The sequence below is a fragment of the Pleurodeles waltl genome, chromosome 10, assembly GCF_031143425.1.
Source record: "Pleurodeles waltl isolate 20211129_DDA chromosome 10, aPleWal1.hap1.20221129, whole genome shotgun sequence".
In the NCBI taxonomy this organism is placed as follows: Eukaryota; Metazoa; Chordata; class Amphibia; order Caudata; family Salamandridae; genus Pleurodeles; species Pleurodeles waltl.
This window is the reverse complement of record NC_090449.1, coordinates 894912331-894930677: the sequence shown is the minus strand read 5'-3', so window position 1 is coordinate 894930677 and position 18347 is coordinate 894912331. Positions and strand designations below refer to the sequence as shown.

General features: G+C 47.4%; 1 protein-coding gene across 2 annotated transcripts in view; it reads left to right on the top strand.

Annotated features, from left to right (window-relative positions):
* Positions 1-18347, top strand: part of PEX1 (peroxisomal biogenesis factor 1) — a 729162-nt gene that overhangs the window by 502954 nt on the left and 207861 nt on the right. For both annotated transcript variants that reach the window (XM_069211642.1, XM_069211643.1), the window contains exon 22: positions 764-961. In XM_069211642.1, coding sequence (XP_069067743.1) covers positions 764-961 — 198 coding nt within the window. The remainder of the gene's footprint in view (positions 1-763; positions 962-18347) is intronic.

The window sequence follows — 18347 nt, the reverse complement described above, 5'->3', positions numbered from 1 at the left end:
ACTTATATTGAGTTCAGGTTTATAAAATACTCCTCCAATGTGACAACTACTCTTGCAATCTAAAGCACATTTAGAGGTAGTTTGGAGGTACTGGCTGGTAATAAACATGTCGTTTTATCACCTTCCATTTATATTGAGGCTTCTCAACCATGGGGCCAGGCTTGTGGAATAATCAACACTATTCAATTGATATAACTTTTCAAAAATGCTAATTCTGCAGTTTCTTTACCACAGTAGCCTTACTTTGCTTAGAAGCAGGAAGTAATTCTCTTGATCTTAAGGACACATTTCCTCTGAATATGTTAATATTTATCCCTGCTCAAACCACAATAACAAAATCTTGCAAGTAAAATTGTGTTCATTTATTACCAGGTATGTCTGTGTAAATGTTATTGTGTTCAATAATCTAATTTCATGGATGAGCACAACTATATTTTAGTATAATTTATAGCTCCCAACGCGTATGCGAATAACATTCACAGGACCTCAAATCCCACTGCTGACTTATTGGTAGAGTTCAGTACATTTTGGGTAAACAGATTCAGGAAAGGTATTATAATCTGTAGATGGTAACATAAATCTACATTGAGTTGCACATTTGATGAAAGAATACCTCTTAGATCTATGTTTTCCTGTTCATAAGACTCGCATCTTGTCACCACCAAATACATTTCTCTCTGAAAATGTCATCATATGTACATGTTCACTAAACAATTATCGTTTGACTAATCCATTATTGTCTGTTGTTTCGTCTGTCTTACAGAACTCTCAGTGCTTTTCTGGACCAAATTCCATTACACATGATTTTTCTGGCCTTATTCTAAGGGATTTAGTGCCTACACAGCCTCCAGTGTTTATAACCTCTTCACAAGAAGATTCCCAGGAGTATAATCAGGAACAAATTGAGCAACTGAGGGCGGAGATCAATGTTATCAAGAGCAACTACACACACAGGAATGGGGTACAAGACATTTCCAGATATCTATGTTGTGTTCTTGCTTTTCCCACTAATTTCATTTTTCAGTTCCAATACTATTTCACATCTATTTCAATAACACTTTTATTTTCCTAGTAGACAACAGTAATTTAGTTAGTGTACAGAAACTCTGCAAAGGCCTACTTGAAGGCAATGCCCCAGAAATATATATCATGCAATTGGTACATGCATGTGCTTTCTAACAATTGGATACATTTCTAAAGTAAAAATATTTTATTTTCCATCAACTTCACCTGTTAAAATCAAAACTACTTCCAAGTTTCAGTGACGTACGCTTAGTACTGTTACCATTTGTTTTGTCCTATATCCTCCTTCTCCGGCCATGCTACTTGGATAATTTTTTTTTTCTGTTTCCTCTTCATAAGTTCATTTTCTTTTCTCTTTTTAAATTTAAACTGCCTTCCTTCATAAACTATTTTTTTTCATAAAAAAAAAGAAAACGAATATCCTCCCCTTTCATGGTTGAAAACATATTAATATATATTTCCAGATTTTAATGTATAATCTTTTCTGGTATGCCTTGAGATGATTTCTACTTTTTTGCTCATTTTCCTTCTATAATAATTATGATGATGATAATATTCATAAGATTCGTACTTGTAATAATAATCACTATAAATGCAAATTGTGTTTTTTTTTTAAAAAAATATTTGCTGGAGCTTACTTTTCTGTTCTTGGCCACCATAAATAAGATGGTCTTGTTCATGGGGGCCTGGCCAAGGAAGATGGCCGACAGGATGTAGATTCCTGGAGCTCCCTTCACAGTCATCCTGTCTGATCCGTCCCATCCAGTGCATACATTGCGCTGCTTGTTACCCTCAAGAAATGTTGATTCTCCCCTGGAGATAAGGGGGCCCAAACAGAGGCAACGGTAGGGTCTTAGCGCCCGCTGCGGAGAAGGCTGAGGGGAGTGGCCATTTCAGCCTCCTGTGGCCAGCTTGGAGGCAGCTGGAGCCAGGCCTGGTGAGGCTCAGTCACGCTCTGTTGCCAGGCAGCAGCCTGTGTTTCCTGTTGGGGCAGTGGTGGTCTACTGCTTGGTCCCCCTGGATGGCGTTGATATTGATGGGGGCGGTTGCTGCGGAGCGAGGCAGAGGCGAAAACCTGAGGGGCCCCGTGGGGGGGGGGTGCTGGAGGCAAGCACAGCCTACTGGCCCTAAAGTGTTCCCTTGGGAAGCAGGAGGCACACTGGGTGAGCAGTGTGGCCGAGTTCCGCAGCTGGGATTATTTGAAGCCCCTGGCAGCAAGAAGAAGAGGCCTGATAGTTCCTGCAGGGGCTGGACAGCGAGGGGGCAGATCTGGCTTCCCCCCCCCCACACCTGTAGAGGCTCCGAAGAGGAGTGCCGTAATGCAAGGGGAACAGATCCCCTGCCCCGTAACAGAGTGCCTACCAAGACATTGTGTGCAAGGGAGCCTGGGGGTGGAACCAGCTTGTTGCCTGCTGGCTTGTGGCCTGAGGTTGAGCCCTGCCCATTAACGGCCCAGACCTGATCCCTCATTGCCTGTAGGCGATCCAGGAGTGGGTCATAAAGGGGGATCTCCCCCCACTTGAAACTGCTCGACCTTGATGGCTGGACTCGGGGCCCTGCTCGCTCCTGGCTGGCTTGCCATGGGGCTACCACTGCTGCAATTGTAGTGTGGGGGACTCCTGGTCAATGCTGAAACTACTACTGTGCCGCCGTACCCTGTACTGGTGCAGAGATCCTTTTGAGCACCGTGTACGATGTCACTATCCCCTGGGGCCGGGTAGGAGTGGTTCTGGGGACAGTCTGCAGTGGAGACCTCGGGGGAACACGGAGCTGACCCCCTGTGTCCCCGCACAAGGTGAGCCCACTGGGTGGGGAGAGCAGGGGTGCCCATGTAACAGTCGCATGTGGTAGTTGGCACAGAGGACTGGGGGGTGAGAGGGGCTTCCTGTTCGATGGGTCTAGTGTGATACAAGTGGCTGGTAGGAATTAGTGACCAGGAGCAGGACTTTGTCCTGGATATGTTGTGAAGGGACATACTGCTAAACTGAACCTGCCAAATATGTTGGCTAGTATCTCTCTTTGTGCTCTGCACATGTTGGCTTGCAGTCCCGGAGGCATGATGTGAGCTTTGTGGTTCATGGATAATCCATAGTGAAAACTAGCTATTGCCGGGGGATAGGTGGAGGGGTTGGTTCTGGACTGAGGGGCTCATCCCTGATGTTTGAGCTGTATTAGGTGCTGATACTACAATTCCACTAGATGGGTGTGTGGAGTGAATGGGCTGGTAGTCTGGAGAAGTGGGGCCTGTCCCTGTTGGACGGGGTGGGATGAAGTGTGGGTCCCTGCACTTGCTTAAGATGGGCTTACGTAGACATTGTTTGTCCATGGGTGGAAGGCTGTTTGATGTTGCTGTTTAATGTCAATTGTTGAATATGTTAACACAGCAGGGTGGGGTTGTCATAATGCAGAGGATGTTTGAAGGTGAAGAGAGAATCGGGTACAAGATGATGGGGGTAGTTTTTATGTCATCACTTGGAATGTGCAAGGGCTGGAGTATTGTATAAAGAGGTACAGGGTCTTATTCTATTTGCAGCACCATTAAATAAGCATAGCCTGTCTACAGGTGATGCACTTTGAGTATAAGCAGTTGGAGCTGAGCAGTTGGCTTAGAAGTGTAAGGGGCAGCTCTATCATGCCTCCTACTCTATGTACACTAGGAGAGTCCTGATCTGGGTGGCTCCAAGCATGCCATTTTCACTTACATATGTTGAGGCAGATGTGGAGGGTAGGTATGTCTTCCTACAGGGTGATTTGGATGTCAGGGTGATCTCCGTGCTTAACACATACTCCTCCAATGTGGAAGATCCTTATTTTTTTCATGTGGTTCAAGACTTGGTGTCACAAGAGGCGAACACGCCCCTGTTCTGGCTGGGAGATTTTAATTGTATCACTGATGGGGCACTTATCAGATCCCCATCTAGGGAGGGCACCAAGCCTCAAATGATCATGGCCCTTGTGGAGGTGATGGACAATCTAGGACTGGTTGATGCTTGGAGGGTGCTTCACTGGCATCAGAAGTTGTACATGTGCTATTCCCTGACACACAGCACTTATAGTAGGCTGGATTGGATGGAGGCGGGGCGTAATCCCTGTGAGTTGGGGTATTACATTAATACATCAAGCTAGATTTCTCTCGGACCACTCCCCAGGGTCCTGCACATTCCGGTGGGGTGCCCCTGTGGAATAGACTTCCCCCCCCCCCCCCTGTGGAGTTTCACAGCAGAGGTTTTGACTAACGCAGTTGGATGGGAAGCTTTGACGCAGGCGCTGACTGACTATATAGCGACAAATTGGAGCTCTACAGTAACTAGGGCCACTTTATGGGAGGCAATGAACGTGGTCATGCACAAGTGTGTCTAGGGCTGCTGTGCAGCTTGTGGTGCCAGTTGCAGGCAGCTCTATCAGTGTCTGAAACGAAACTGGGGGAACTGCAAGGAAAGTGATCCATACCTGGATGGGCACCTGTCCACAATACAGGAGCCCAGGGGCTGATTTCTTACACTTGGCCTGGGGGTGTTGAACAGTGCAGGTTTTGTGGGCGCAGGTGGTCGAAAAACTAGTACACACCACATCATTGCAGTATCTCCTCACTGTGCAGACTTGCCTCTTAGACAATAAAAGCAGGCTTAAGGGGCGCAAGATAGCATCCAAATACCTCCAGCTTGTGCTTGTCCGTGCCCGCCACAGGGTTGTCATAACATGGATGGGTCAGCGTGCCCCCAAAGACTGTGAGCTGGTGCAGGGACGATGAGTAATGGACACTTGTGGGAGAGATTAACGCGAAACTAAGTAGGAGGGGGTGAGAAATAGGAGGACCATGTACAACTATGGAGTGCCCTGGGAGATAGGTTTCTGACTGCTAGGGATGCTTCATCAAGTGATGTATCTACTGGTACGGAATCTGAATAATGATACAGAAAATTAAAGACCCTAATGATCTTGGGATGGGATGATAAGGTACAACACAATTAGGGAAAGATGGATGCGCTTTACCGATATACTGTCCCTGCGTGGACAGCACTTCAGTTGTGATCGCAGAGGGGCGGGCGGCCACGTGAGGGGTTAGTAGGGGGGACACATTACATTAAAAAATATATTTTAAAAAAACCACTTACCTCTGCTCCCGCGCCGTTTCTCTGCTCCTCCTTCTCACTGCATGCACAGGCTCCCAGCCTGCTCTGTGGCCAATCCTGACGCTACTCAGAGCAATGTCAGGACTGGCTGGGAGCGCCCAGCCAGGGTGTTTCCAGGCAAGACTGTGTTGCTGGGCTGGAGAGACCCTTCTGCGCATGTGTGTTTGGCTGGCCCAAGACTGCCGGTAAAACATACATGCGCAGTGAGGGGGAGTGTTGAGCACTCCCCCTCATTGCTCGTCAACCCCGTTGTCCTGCACCTTTTCCCCAAAAACTATAATAAACACAGTATATTATCGTTTTTGGGGAAAAGGTTTGCTGCTGCTGGCGGGGGGCGACGCTCCTCCGCCCTTAAGGAGGAGCTGCCATTGCTGCTGTTACATATAGTGCTGTGCACATGTTCTCGCCTTGACAAGCTGCCCGCTGTAGTGAACGGTCTTTGCTGCAATGTTGGTTCAATTGTACTGATAAATACATTTTTTTATTTTTTTTTCTACAAGGTTTGGTTCTGCCCAAAATCAGTGGTGTACTTTTTTAGTGTTAGAGGGAAACGTTGATTTTGTCTACCAAGATTATTCTCCGTAATTTTTTTTCTTCAATTGTTGGCATTCGTGCATTGACGTGTTATTTTTCTGTTTCGCTATGCGCTTCAGTCATATATTTTTTTGTATTTGGAGTTCTGTACTGTTCAATCCTCTAAGTGGATACTTGAGTGATCTGGAATGCCAAGGGCCTCCAGTGTAAAGAGTCCTATTTTCTTTGGATGGCACTCTAAGTTATGAAATGCAGCCTCAGCTGTTCGGTGTCGCCTGAAACGTTGGGCAAAGCATTTCTAAAAACATGTTTTCTCTCGTAAAATAGTATATCATCAACTGTTTGATTGCTTTGCCTAGAGCCTAAAGTTACACCTCATGGGGGTGCTAGGAAATTCTGCCCAGGGTGTTTTTCTGTAGGCCAGAATAGTCTGCATCGCATTTTATAACCATTTTTTTCTGTTTTGTGTATGGGAACCTTTGTTTTTCGGGACCTCTTTCGGAATTTCCCATGCTTTCTACGCTTTTTCCTGGATCCCTGATTACGTTCTATTAATCGGGGTGTTTCGGTTTACTTTTTTTTTTTTATTTAAACTTGTGTTCGTAAATGCCAGTGTTTCAGTTTTAGTAAATCAACTAATTTCACACCCAAACAAAAGAAAGTAAATTTCTTAAAGTTCAAATGATCTTGACCTCAAATATCCATTTAATGTTTATTTTTAGATAATAATCCCTTTGTATCGAAACCCTGTCCTTCTGTTTTCTGAAAATACACTAATTTTAATCATAAACACCAGCATTTCATAGTTGGTAAATAAAATGTTTGGCCTCCCAAATGTCATCTAAATATTTTTTTTCAGGATTATGTCATTCGTTGACTCTAAAGGTGAAAAATATAAATAGGATGAATCACTGACCTTTAAAACAAAATAACATTGAATGAACAAAATGTTTGTAAAGACTTATTAGTCAATGTGAGTGAGGGTTAAAAAGCAAAAGTGGAATGGTAGTTGGCAGGGGCCAGTTATGGGTGATAGATATTTGAAGTCTAGCGTGCACAGTTGTTAGATTGTACTTGATTTCATTTAAACCAGGTATTGGTTGATTCACACTAATCTCGCTTTCAACCTAAAACTCAATTTGTCATTTATGCAGTTTGAATCCGACATTTTGTAATTCAGATAAAATGGTTTCACACTGTTTTTTAATATTTGTATTACTTTTCAACAATAATATTCAACAGTGCAGTTTAAAGATGGTTAAGACATTTTTACCATACCAACACCTTCTGTTTGGTCTGCGTCCATGTTATCTTGTACGCCCAAAAAAAAAGGTTAACTAGAAAATAACCTAGAATGCTATTTTTCATCAATCATACACTTCTGGCAGGATGGCCTGTTTTGGGGGTCAGTCAGCTTTGCTTACATAGCCTCCTATTCATTCATTCATTACCGGATTTATAAAGTGCATGGCTACCTAAAACGGGGCTTCCCAGTGCTGAAGAATAGCAGAGGGCGACCGGCTTTACTCTGCTTTGGGAAAGAGATACATTTTTAAGTGCTTGCGAAAGCATAGCCAATTCTTTTAACTTCCCAGGCTCACCGGAGGAGAATTCCATAACTTGGGGTGTAAGTAGGAGAAGGACCGACTGCCGCTCCTGGCTCTCTTTATACTCGGTATGGCAAGGAGGTCAAGGGAGGAGGATCTATGAGATCTCCTTGTTAGATAAGGGAAAATCAATTGTTGAATAATTTTTCGGCCCTGCTTGTGTTTGGCCCGATGAACCAAACAGACAGTCTTAAACTGGATTCTGCTCAAATTGGAAGCCAGTGCAGGGATTTGAGAGCACCTGTTGCTGAACAAAACATAGGAACCCCCAAAAGAATCCTGGCTGCCGCATTTTTAATAAGTTGCAATTTCCAAATGTCTACTTTAGGACTCCCTAAGTAGATAGAGTTTCCATAGTCCAGGCATGATAAAATCAATCCCTGGATAATAATCCTTCTGGTTTCAAATGGAAGCCATTTCACGATTTTACAGTGAGCTCTCAACAGGCTAAAACAGGGGCCTGTAATTCCATTTGGCTGTGCTTGATACTCTGTCAGCGTATTGTCCTTTCACATGACCTTCATGTGGTGTTCATCCACTATAACCTTTTCCTTCCATCAAGTCTTTTTTCCATTGAATATTATGAAATATCCATAATAAGCATTGTTTGACGGAGTTCTTGAGCTGTGTACCCATTGGTGCAGGGAAGCTTTCCACCACTTCATCAAAGAACCCAGCATCAGCTGCATGTCACATGCAGGCAGTACGTGGACTGTAATCTGCACGTAATACAAACACACAATCTGTCAGGATAAAGTAGTGTGAGTTTCTTGGGAGTAAGGTAGGTTTTCCTTATCAAATAAAATTGTGTTTGTTTAGTGTACTGGATATCTCGCAGTCTTTCTTCCAAAATGTGTTAGTCAGTAGCTCTGGGCAGACGTCCATCAATTTCCTATGGGCCTGTTCTGTTGTTCCTCTCTCCAGTGTTCGGCAGTCAGATATCCAGGTCTTGTGTGCACCCTGGCCTTCAACTCATAATACTAAAGTCTGACCCAGTCTATGAAAGTGGTACCAAAACCTGTTCCATAACGAGCCAGGTGTAGTCCAAGCCCACAGTGTCAAAGGAGCGCTTTATTTCTAGGTTCTCCAGGGTGTAATCTTCTCTAGCAAGTGCATAATGTGCATTATTTGCCTAATATTATGCAACATACTCCTACCAGGCATAAATACGGTTTGACCTTCATGGATTAGACATCTCATAACCTGCAGGAGTCTTTTTTGCTAGAGTTTGATCTTTTTGATCTTTAAGAACGATAATTATCATTGCTTCTCTCTGTTAAAGATCTCCCATTAGTCCATATAGGAGTGGTCAAGGTATTGCCTCGTAGAGGTGAGCGGGTGTTTGCTCTTCTGCATCCCATCTAGAACATCTTCGTGGGAGAGGGGGCTCTAAGCCGGCACGCTGTTCATCCATCAAGCTTGGCAGCTCTATCAGACTTAAGTAGTATACGATCTCTGGTCTTGGTACATTATTGGGTTGAGCATAGCCCCTTTTCAAAAATTGCCTGCATTTATCATGTATTTGCTTACAGGCTATTATGTCTTGTCCTTCCTCTTGGCACCAGCTCAGAATATTTGTTTGCTGTCTTTCTTATTTTAATAACCATACCAACATCTGGCCAGTCACCATGTCTAAAAAGCCTTTGTCTATAGTGGATGTGGGTGCTAGTTCAGGTGAGCCACAGGCTGTCCACAAAAACTCCAAAGAGACTGACCTCTGGCCTCGCATGGTGCCATCCTCCTGTAGGAGTATGCAGGATGTTTTCTGTCCTGCAGTCTGTCTCCCCAGCAGCTTTGTGCCCAGCCCCATGATCTGTTCCATTCATGGCAGGGTAGGTTGGGCCAGTTCTTTAGGTGGAGTCCTATTCTACATCTCAAGCTAGGTTCGGACATCCTCGGGCTGGTAAAAGAAGTTGCTTTTTCCGTTCGCTATAACTCAGACATGCTTGGGTAGAGCAGCATGTATTTGCAGTTTATTGCTTGTAGCTTTGGTTTACTTCCAGAAATGATTTTCTTTGAGGCTTCACTTTAATTGATTAGTCTGGTTAGATCGTTTAGTATTGTGCTGTTACTCACTGTTACTATACAGGCTGGATGTGGTTCACAGCAACCAAGGTACGCCCTGCTCACATGCAAGACATGTATTAACAGCCTCTCTCCATGCCATGGGGGAGCACAGGACACTGAGCTCGCCCACTCCCCAAGGGCTTGTGGACACACTCAATAACAACACAGCCTTCCAGGACTCCTCTGTTCCTCCAGGCTGTCCGGGCCTCAGCAAGCCCATGTGGAGGGGCAATTTCCACTCCTTCAAACTGAGCACTCAGAAAAGTGCAAATAACCTCAGATATCACTGCAAATTAGGCAGGGCAGCACAGTTCCATAAAATTGGTTTAGGCTGTTCTGAATTGGGCACAATTTAATCAATAAAGGTCATAGCTCCTCAGCAACACATCTTGTTGGCCATCGTCACAATTTCATCCTGCTCAGATAGTAACCATGTTTACTTCTACTCATGCTTGGACAGATATGACTTCACAGTCCCATGTATAGTTTAATATGCCCATAAACCGCCATCATATCCTAGAACAGCTTCAAATGTTCTTTAATCTATATCTTAATCTAATGTGAGTTATAACCATCATATGTCAGGTCTGGTTGTCAAATGCCAGGGCTGGCCACCACAGCTTGAGATGGCCATCACATGCCAGGAATGTTCAAAACATGGCAGCAGTTGCCATCATATGCCAGGTATAGCCCTGATGGGCAAGAGATTTTCTGTTATGGGCTATGTACCAAGACAGTCATGTATACCTGAAAGCAACAGTAACTTTAGAGTTAATGTTAAACCTTTCGAGATATCACAGGGTTTCCAGCCACAGAACTTCTGTCTGGTATGCTAGAGTACCCCAGTGACCTGGGAAGCATTGAGACAGGTGCACATAGGCCTGTGCTCGATGGCAGTTATTTTGAAGGCAGTGGCAAGAAAGTAATAGTTTAGGTTGTCTTAGTATGGCTTGCGCTGCTGGTGAACATCCTGCCATTATGTAATTATCTTCTAGCTTGGTTTCCTCACAGTAGATCTGCTTCAAGCAAGATCTTATGCCTGCTAGGCCACATTTGGTTATGCTGTATACCCCTTGTTATTCAGTGCTTCTTGCCTATAATACAAAGTCCCACCTGGCAAAACTGAAATGTACAGTGCAGAGGCTGCCCTCATTTTGGTAAAATGAATGTTCACAGCCTTTTTGTTCATCAAAAAGTACTTGCAGGATTAATACTAGACTTAGAACAGTAGTTACCAGCTAGTCCAATGTTTCAAGATTAGTTAAGTGTAAATATTTCTGATGGATACAACTACCTGTGGATTCCTCACCTTATGAATTCTCCCATGCGCCAGCATCCGATGGAAAATCTTCTTCCCAGCTCTCCACGTCGACAAGGATGTCACAATTGCACAGCTCCACGCGACTTGGTCTGACGTCACCGTGCCAATAATAGGTCCTCGCCGCGTGACTTTTTTCCGTGCGTTCGACGCTAACGGTTTTCTCCTAGCTCTCGCTACTGTTGAAGGTGTTCTATCTTGTTCTGTTTACAGTCTTGTTTCTGGTTACATTGTCTCCTCCTAGGAAGTCGGGATTTAAGCCTTGTCGAGAGTGCGGGTTGCATGTCAGTTACTGACCCTCATGATGATTGTCTTTGGTGTTTTAGCTCCAAGCATGACGTTGAGGAGTGTGTATCCTGCCAGAGTATGAATCCAAAGGCTATGAAGGAGAGAGAAGCCAAACACTTTTTGGCTAAGGTGAAAAAAGGACATAAGAGCCATCACAGGTCGTCTTCTCATACTTCGTCGAAGAAGCACAAAAAGCGATGTCATCATGACTTGGCGTCGTTCGGCTTGGAGCCTTTCAAGGTCCAGGTCTCCATCTAGACGATGCCGTGCGACGTGAGAGGTTAGTCCGACTGTGACTCTGCAGCCTCAAAGCCCTCAGGCTTCTCCGGTGCCGTCGGTCTTCGAAGTGGGCGCGCCTCCAGAGAGTCCTCGCTTTTCACCTGTGGCGCAGGGATCAGATGCTCAACTGACGCAAGTGCTGCATGGAGGCCAGCAGTATCCTGCCTTCCCGGCTCCGGGAGCAGATCCGCCGTCATTTTTAAATGTCATGTTTTCTATGCTTAATGCTATGGCCCCTGCTGGTGCACCGGCTGGTCCCACGGGTCCTTTGGCATTTACGTTGGGCTCCCCGGCTCCTTACAAGGCGGTGCCGTGTATGCCCTTCTATCCGGCTGAGGGTGCTGGTTCGGCGCAGATGATGTTGTCTCAATGACCTGCGGCTCCGTTAACATCACCTTTTAGACCTGCAGTGCCGATGTCATCACCTTATCACTCAACGCTGATGACGGAGCCTCAGGTGACCATGGTGCCGATGGCATCCGCTCCGGATTAGACCGTAGTCAGCCTTCTTCTCCTGGTCCGCGCTTTTCAGCCCTGAAGCCGGTGTCATCGACGTCGGCTAATTCTATGTCAATGCCACGGTTAGAGGCCAGGCTGAGGTCGCGCAGAAAAGCTTTAAAATGTTTGGAGGAACAGGAGTACCAAAGGCAGTTGCTGGAGGAAGGAGAGATTGTGGAGCCCTTGGGGGAATATCAAGGGCTTGACTCAGCAAGAGGGCTTGACACATCCCCGAATGGGACCTTTCTTCTCCAGGAGAGTTTACGGAGGAGGTGGCCTCTTTTCATACTGTGGTTAGGAAGGCAGATTTTTTTTTTCATCTTCCATTGCCTGCTGCAGAGATCAAAGCGAATATTCTAACTGAGGTCCTGCATCCTTCTTTGGCTTCAGCGGATCCATTGCTTCCGTTTAATGATGCTCTTACAGAGCCTATTTTAGAGGTATGGAGGAAGCCTGCGTCCTCCCCAGCTGTCAACAGATCTGTGGCAAGGAGGTATAGGGTGGCTCCTGGAGATCCAGGATTTTTTCTCGAAACATCTTACCCTGGAGAGTCTGGTTCTTCAGGCCTCTTGTTCCACACGGTCTGCACCAGGCTCCTTCCCTGTGATTCCGTCGGACAGGGAATCCAAGAGGATGGAGCAGTCGGCGAAGAAGACTTTTTCTTCTTGTAGTATGGCCTGCAAAGCAGCAAACGCTACCTGTATATTAGGTAGATACGTGCACGCCCTGATGGATTCAGCCAGGACTATCGTTCCAGACCTGCCACAAGAGGTGCAAGGACAATTTGGAGAACTCCTGTTGGATGTTCAGGCATCGGCAAAGCAGATAATCCAGTCTGGTCTGGATTCTACAGATTTGGTGGCCAGGGCGATGGGTACCTCTATTGCTACCAGGAGGCATGCATGGTTGAGGTCCTCTGGCTTTTGCTTGGATGTCCAGTCTGCTCTCTTAGACTTGCCTTTAGATGGGAAAAAGCTTTTTGGTGCTAAAGCTGACTCTGCCTTAGAGCGCTTTAAGGACAGTAGGGCCACAGCAAAGTCTTTGGGTCTGCAGGCTTCCACTACTACCCCTTTCAGGTCCTTTCAGGGGGTTTGGGCGTGGAGCCGTTTACCATGGAAGACCTCAGTCCACAGACCAAAAGCCTGCCAGCCTCCCTTATAGGTCCTTTAGAGGGCGGGGAGAGTTCGGACAAGAGGGGCCACCCAGCAGCACCCTGCATCATCCTCTTACTCTGGAAGACAACAACAAGGGAAGCAGCCCTAGTTTTCTGCCCATTTTCAGCCATACTTCTCTTGTAGGGGGAAGATTATGTATTTTTCTCCGCGAGTGGGAGTTAATCACATCAGACTCCTGGGTTCTGAACATTGTGAGGAAAGGATATGCTCTCTTTTTCAGGATTTTCCCCCTCCCATCCACCCCGTCCCGCGTTTTGTTGAGAAGACCATCTCCTGTTGTTGCAGCGGGATGTTCAAACCCTGTTATCAAAAGGTGCTGTGGAGTTGGTTCCAGAGCAGGAAAGGGGTCAGGGTTGTTATTCTAGATATTTCCTGATTCCCAAAAAGGATGGTCGATGGAGACCAATCCTGGACCTGAGGATTTTGAATTGGTTTCTCAAACAGGAGAAATTCAAGATGCTGACTCTGGCGCAGGTGCTTCTGGCGTTGAGCAAAGAGGATTGGATGGTGTCTGTCGACTTGCAGGATGCCTACTTTCATATCCCTTTACTCAAGTCTCACAGGAAGTATCTCCGGTTTGTGGTGGGGTCGCAACACTACCAGTCTGCGGGCCTTACGTTTGGTCTTACTTCAGCACCTCGAGTCTTCACAAAGGTGATCGCGGTGGCTGCAGCAAGTCTCAGAAAGAAGGAACTATCGGTATTCCCTTACCTGGATGATTGGTTGATCAAAGCCAAGACTCCAGAGCTCGTGCTGCATCACTTGCAGATGACAACTCAGTTGTTGTTCAGTCTGGGCTTTTCGGTAAACGTGCCCAAGTCTCACCTGGAGCCCTCTCAGCGCCTCCTGTTCATAGGGGCAGAACAGGATACAACATTGAATCAGGCCTATCCTCCGCCTCAGCGGATTCAGGACATCCAGGCGTTGATGCCAATGTTTCAAATTGGAGCGGTTGTTCCAGTCCTCAAGGTCCTATGCCTGCTCTGCAGCTCTGGTCCTGGCTTCAGGACCATCGGATTTGCTTGGGAGCAAATCATCTGGCCGGAGTGCTCAACATACGTGCGAACACTCTGTCGACATTTCTCAACCGATCACGAGTGGCGTCTCCATCGGGATCTGGCCCTTCACATCTTTCAGATGTGGGGTTCTCCAAGGATAGATCTGTTTGCCACTCAGGAGAACGCACACTGCCCGTCATTCTGCAGCCTCCAGTGCCTCTGGTGCAAGGAGCTTTGGTGGACGCGTTTCAGATCTCTTGGTGCAACTAGTTGCTTTAGGCGTTTCCCCCCAACCCTTGATTCCCCGGGTTCTGAGGAAGATTCACCAAGATCGGGCTCAGGTCATTTTAATAGCCCCGGATTGGCCAAGAAGGGTGTGGTACACGGACCTTCTCCAACTCTCACTGTGCCCTTCGCTCAGTCTTCTTCTCAGGGCAGATCTCCTCTCGCAGTCGCAGGGGCAGGTTTTACACCCCCACCTCCAGAGCCTGCACCTTCATGCCTGGAGATTGAACGGGGCAATCTGAGTTCTTTCTCTCTCCCACCAGGGGTAGTGGAAGTTATTTTATCAGCCAGGTGACACTCCACTAAGACTGTTTATGCCGGCAGGTGGGCAAAATTTGTTGCTTAGTGTGGAGAGAAGCAAATTGATCCTTTGAGGGCCCATCTGCCCGATTGTTGTATGCATTAGCTTTGGCAAAGAAAGGTTGTGCATTTGCTACTGTTAAAGGCTATTTGGCGGCACTGTCAGCCTTTCTTTGCCTGCCGGATCAGCCCTCCTTGTTCAAATTGCCTATTGTTATTAGGTTCTTAACCCCTTCCCCGCCACGGACGTAATGGTTACGTCCATGGCAGCGCCCGTGTGGCGCCATGGACGTAACCATTACGTCCTGAATGCTGCCCTCGGGAGAAGCGCTAGCGCTCCTCCCGAGGGCCGCCCCCCTAGGTCAGGGCTGACAGGGGAATCCCTTCCCCTTCAACCCCCGACCCCCCCGTGACGTCAGCGCGCGAGCGCGCGCTGACAATCACACAACCTCCCCCATCGCGCTGGAAGCAGAGCTTCCAGCGCGATCGAAAGAGAAATGCTCAGCATTTCTCTTTCGATCACGTGGGGGAGGCCCGGAGGGGCTTCAAAGGGAAGGAAATGTATTTCCTTCCCTTTGAAGTCTCTCCGAGGGTTTCAAAAGCCGGATTGCTTGCAATCCGGCTTTTGAAACCCCACTAGACACCAGGGTTTTTTTTTTTTTTCTATGAAATTGACAGAAGGGAGCGACCCCTTGGGCAAGGGTCGCTCCCAGGGGGTCATTTTTTTTAAGGCCTTTTCTGCCCCCCCTGGGGGCAGATCGGCCTATTATTAGGCCGATCTGCCCCCAGTGGGGGCAGAAACCTCTAGACACCAGGGATACTTTTTTTTGGTTTGTTTTTTTATTTGTTTTCTTTTGTTTTTTAGGTGTGGGATGCGACCCCTTAGGCAAGGGTCGCTCCCATAGGGGGAAATTATATTTAGGCCATTTCTGCCCCCTTTGGGGGCAGATTGGCTTATTTTTATGAGGCCAGTCTGCCCTCAAGGGGGGCAGAAACCACTAGACACCAGGGAGTTTTTTTTGTTTGTTTGTTTTTCACGTAAGGGGAGCGACCCCTTAGGTAAGGGTCGTTCCCTTGGGGGGCAAATTTATTTTAGGCCATTTCTGCCCCCCATGGGGGCAGATCAGCCTATTTTTATTAGGCCGATCTGCCCCCACGGGGGGCAGAAACCACTAGGCACCAGGGATTTTTGTTGTTGTTGTGTTTTACAGATGGGGAGCGTCCCCTTAGGCAAGGGTCGCTCCCCTGGAGGGGCAAATTGTATTTAGGCCATTTCTGCCCGCTTTGGGGGCAGATCGGCCGATTTTAGGTCAATCTGCCCCCAAGGGGGGCAGAAACCACTAGGCACCAGGGATCTTTTTTTTTGCGCCGTCACGCAAGGGGAGCGACCTTGTAGGCAAGGGTCGCTCCCCGGGGGGGGTGGGGGGGGCATATTTATTTTAGGCCATTTCTGCCCCCTTGGGGGCAGATCGGCCTATTGGTATTAGGCCGATCTGCCCCCGGGGGGGGCAGAAACCTTTAGGCGCCAGGGCAATTTTTTTTTTGTGTGGGTTTTTTTTTTGTTTGTTTGTTTTTTTAGAGATGGGGAGCGACGCATTAGGCAAGGGTCGCTCCCCTGGGGGGCAAATTGTATTTAGACCATTTCTGCCCCCCTTGGAGGCAGATTGGCCGATTGTAGGTCAATCTGCCCCCAAGGGGGGCAGAAACCACTAGGCACCAGGGATCTTTTTTTTGCGCCGTCACGCAAGGGGAGCGACCTTGCAGGCAAGGGTCGCTCCCCGGGGGGGTTGGGGGGGCAAATTTATTTTAGGCCATTTCTGCCCCCCCTGGGGGCAGATCGGCCTATTGGTATTAGGCCGATCTGCCCCCGGGGGGGCAGAAACCTCTAGGCACCAGGGCAAATTGTTTTTTTTTGTGGTTTTTTTTTGTTTGTTTGTTTGTTTTTGTAGAGATGGGGAGCGACCCATTAGGCAAGGGTCGCTCCCCTGGGGGGCAAATTGTATTTAGACCATTTCTGCCCCCCTTGGGGGCAGATTGGCCGATTGTAGGTCAATCTGCCCCAAGGGGGGCAGAAACCACTAGGCACCGGGGATTTTTTTTTTGGCACCAATGTCACGCAAAGGGGGGGCGACCCCATAGGCAAGGGTCGCTCCCGGGGGGGCAGGGGGGTTGGGGGACAAATTTATTTTAGGCCATTTCTGCCCCCCCGGGCCCGGCTGAGCTAGAGGCCAAAATCCACAGGTAGGCACTGTTTTCTATGAAAAAATGTGATGTGTCCACGTTGTGTTTTGGGCCATTTCCTGTCGCGGGCGCTAGGCCTACCCACACCAGTGAGGTATCATTTTTATCGGGAGACTTGGGGGAACGCTAGGTGGAAGGAAATTTGTGGCTCCTCTCAGATTCCAGAACTTTCTGTCACTGAAATGTGAGGAAAACATGTTTTTTTAGCCAAATGTTGAGGTTTGCAAAGGATTCTGGGTAACAGAACCTGGTCAGAGACCCACAATTCACCCCATCTTGGATTCCCCTGGGTTTCTAGTTTTCATAAATGCGCTGGTTTGCTAGGTTTCCCCAGGTGCCGGCTGAGCTAGAGGCCAAAATCCACAGGTAGGCCCTGTTTTCTATGAAAAAATGTGATGTGTCCAGGTTGTGTTTTGGGCCATTTCCTGTTGCGGGCGCTAGGCCTACCCACACAAGTGAGGTATCATTTTTATCGGGAGACTTGGGGGAACGCTGGGTGGAAGGAAATTTGTGGCTCCTCTTAGATTCCAGAACTTTCTGTCACCGAAATGTGAGGAACATGTGTTTTTTTAGCCAAATTTTGAGGTTTGCAAAGGATTCTGGGTAACAGAACCTGGTCCGAGCCCCGCAAGTCACCCCTCCTTGGATTCCCCTAGGTCTCTAGTTTTCAGAAATGCACAGGTTTGGTAGGTTTCCCTAGGTGCCGGCTGAGCTAGAGGCCAAACTCTACAGGTAGGCACTTCGCAAAAAACACCTCTGTTTTTTCCCAAAATTTAGGATGTGTCCACGTTGCGCTTTGGGGTGTTTCCTGTCGCCGGCGCTAGGCCTATCCACGCAAGTGAAGTATCATTTTTATCGGGAGACTTGGGGGAACGCTGGGTGGAAGGAAATTTGTAGCTCCTCTCAGATTCCAGAACTTTCTGACACAGAAATGTGAGGAACATGTGTTTTTTTAGCCAAATTTTGAGGTTTGCAAAGGATTCTGGGTAACAGAACCTGGTCCGAGCCCCGCAAGTCACCCCTCCTTGGATTCCCCTAGGTCTCTAGTTTTCAGAAATGCACAGTTTTGGTAGGTTTCCCTAGGTGCCGGCTGAGCTAGAGGCCAAAATCTACAGGTAGGCACTTCGCAAAAAACACCTCTGTTTTTTTCAAAAATTTAGGATGTGTCCACGTTGCGCTTTGGGGTGTTTCCTGTCGCCGGCGCTAGGCCTACCCATGCAAGTGAGGTATCATTTTTATCGGGAGACTTGGGGTAACGCTGGGTGGAAGGAAATTTGTAGCTCCTCTCAGATTCCAGAACTTTCTGCCACAGAAATGTGAGGAACATGTGTTTTTTTAGCCAAATTTTGAGGTTTGCAAAGGATTCTGGGTAACAGAACCTGGTCCGAGCCCCGCAAGTCACCCCTCCTTGGATTCCCCTAGGTCTCTAGTTTTCAGAAATGCACAGGTTTGGTAGGTTTCCCTAGGTGCCGGCTGAGCTAGAGGCCAAAATCTACAGGTAGGCACTTCGCAAAAAACACCTCTGTTTTTTTCAAAAATTTAGGATGTGTCCACGTTGCGCTTTGGGGTGTTTCCTGTCGCCGGCGCTAGGCCTACCCACG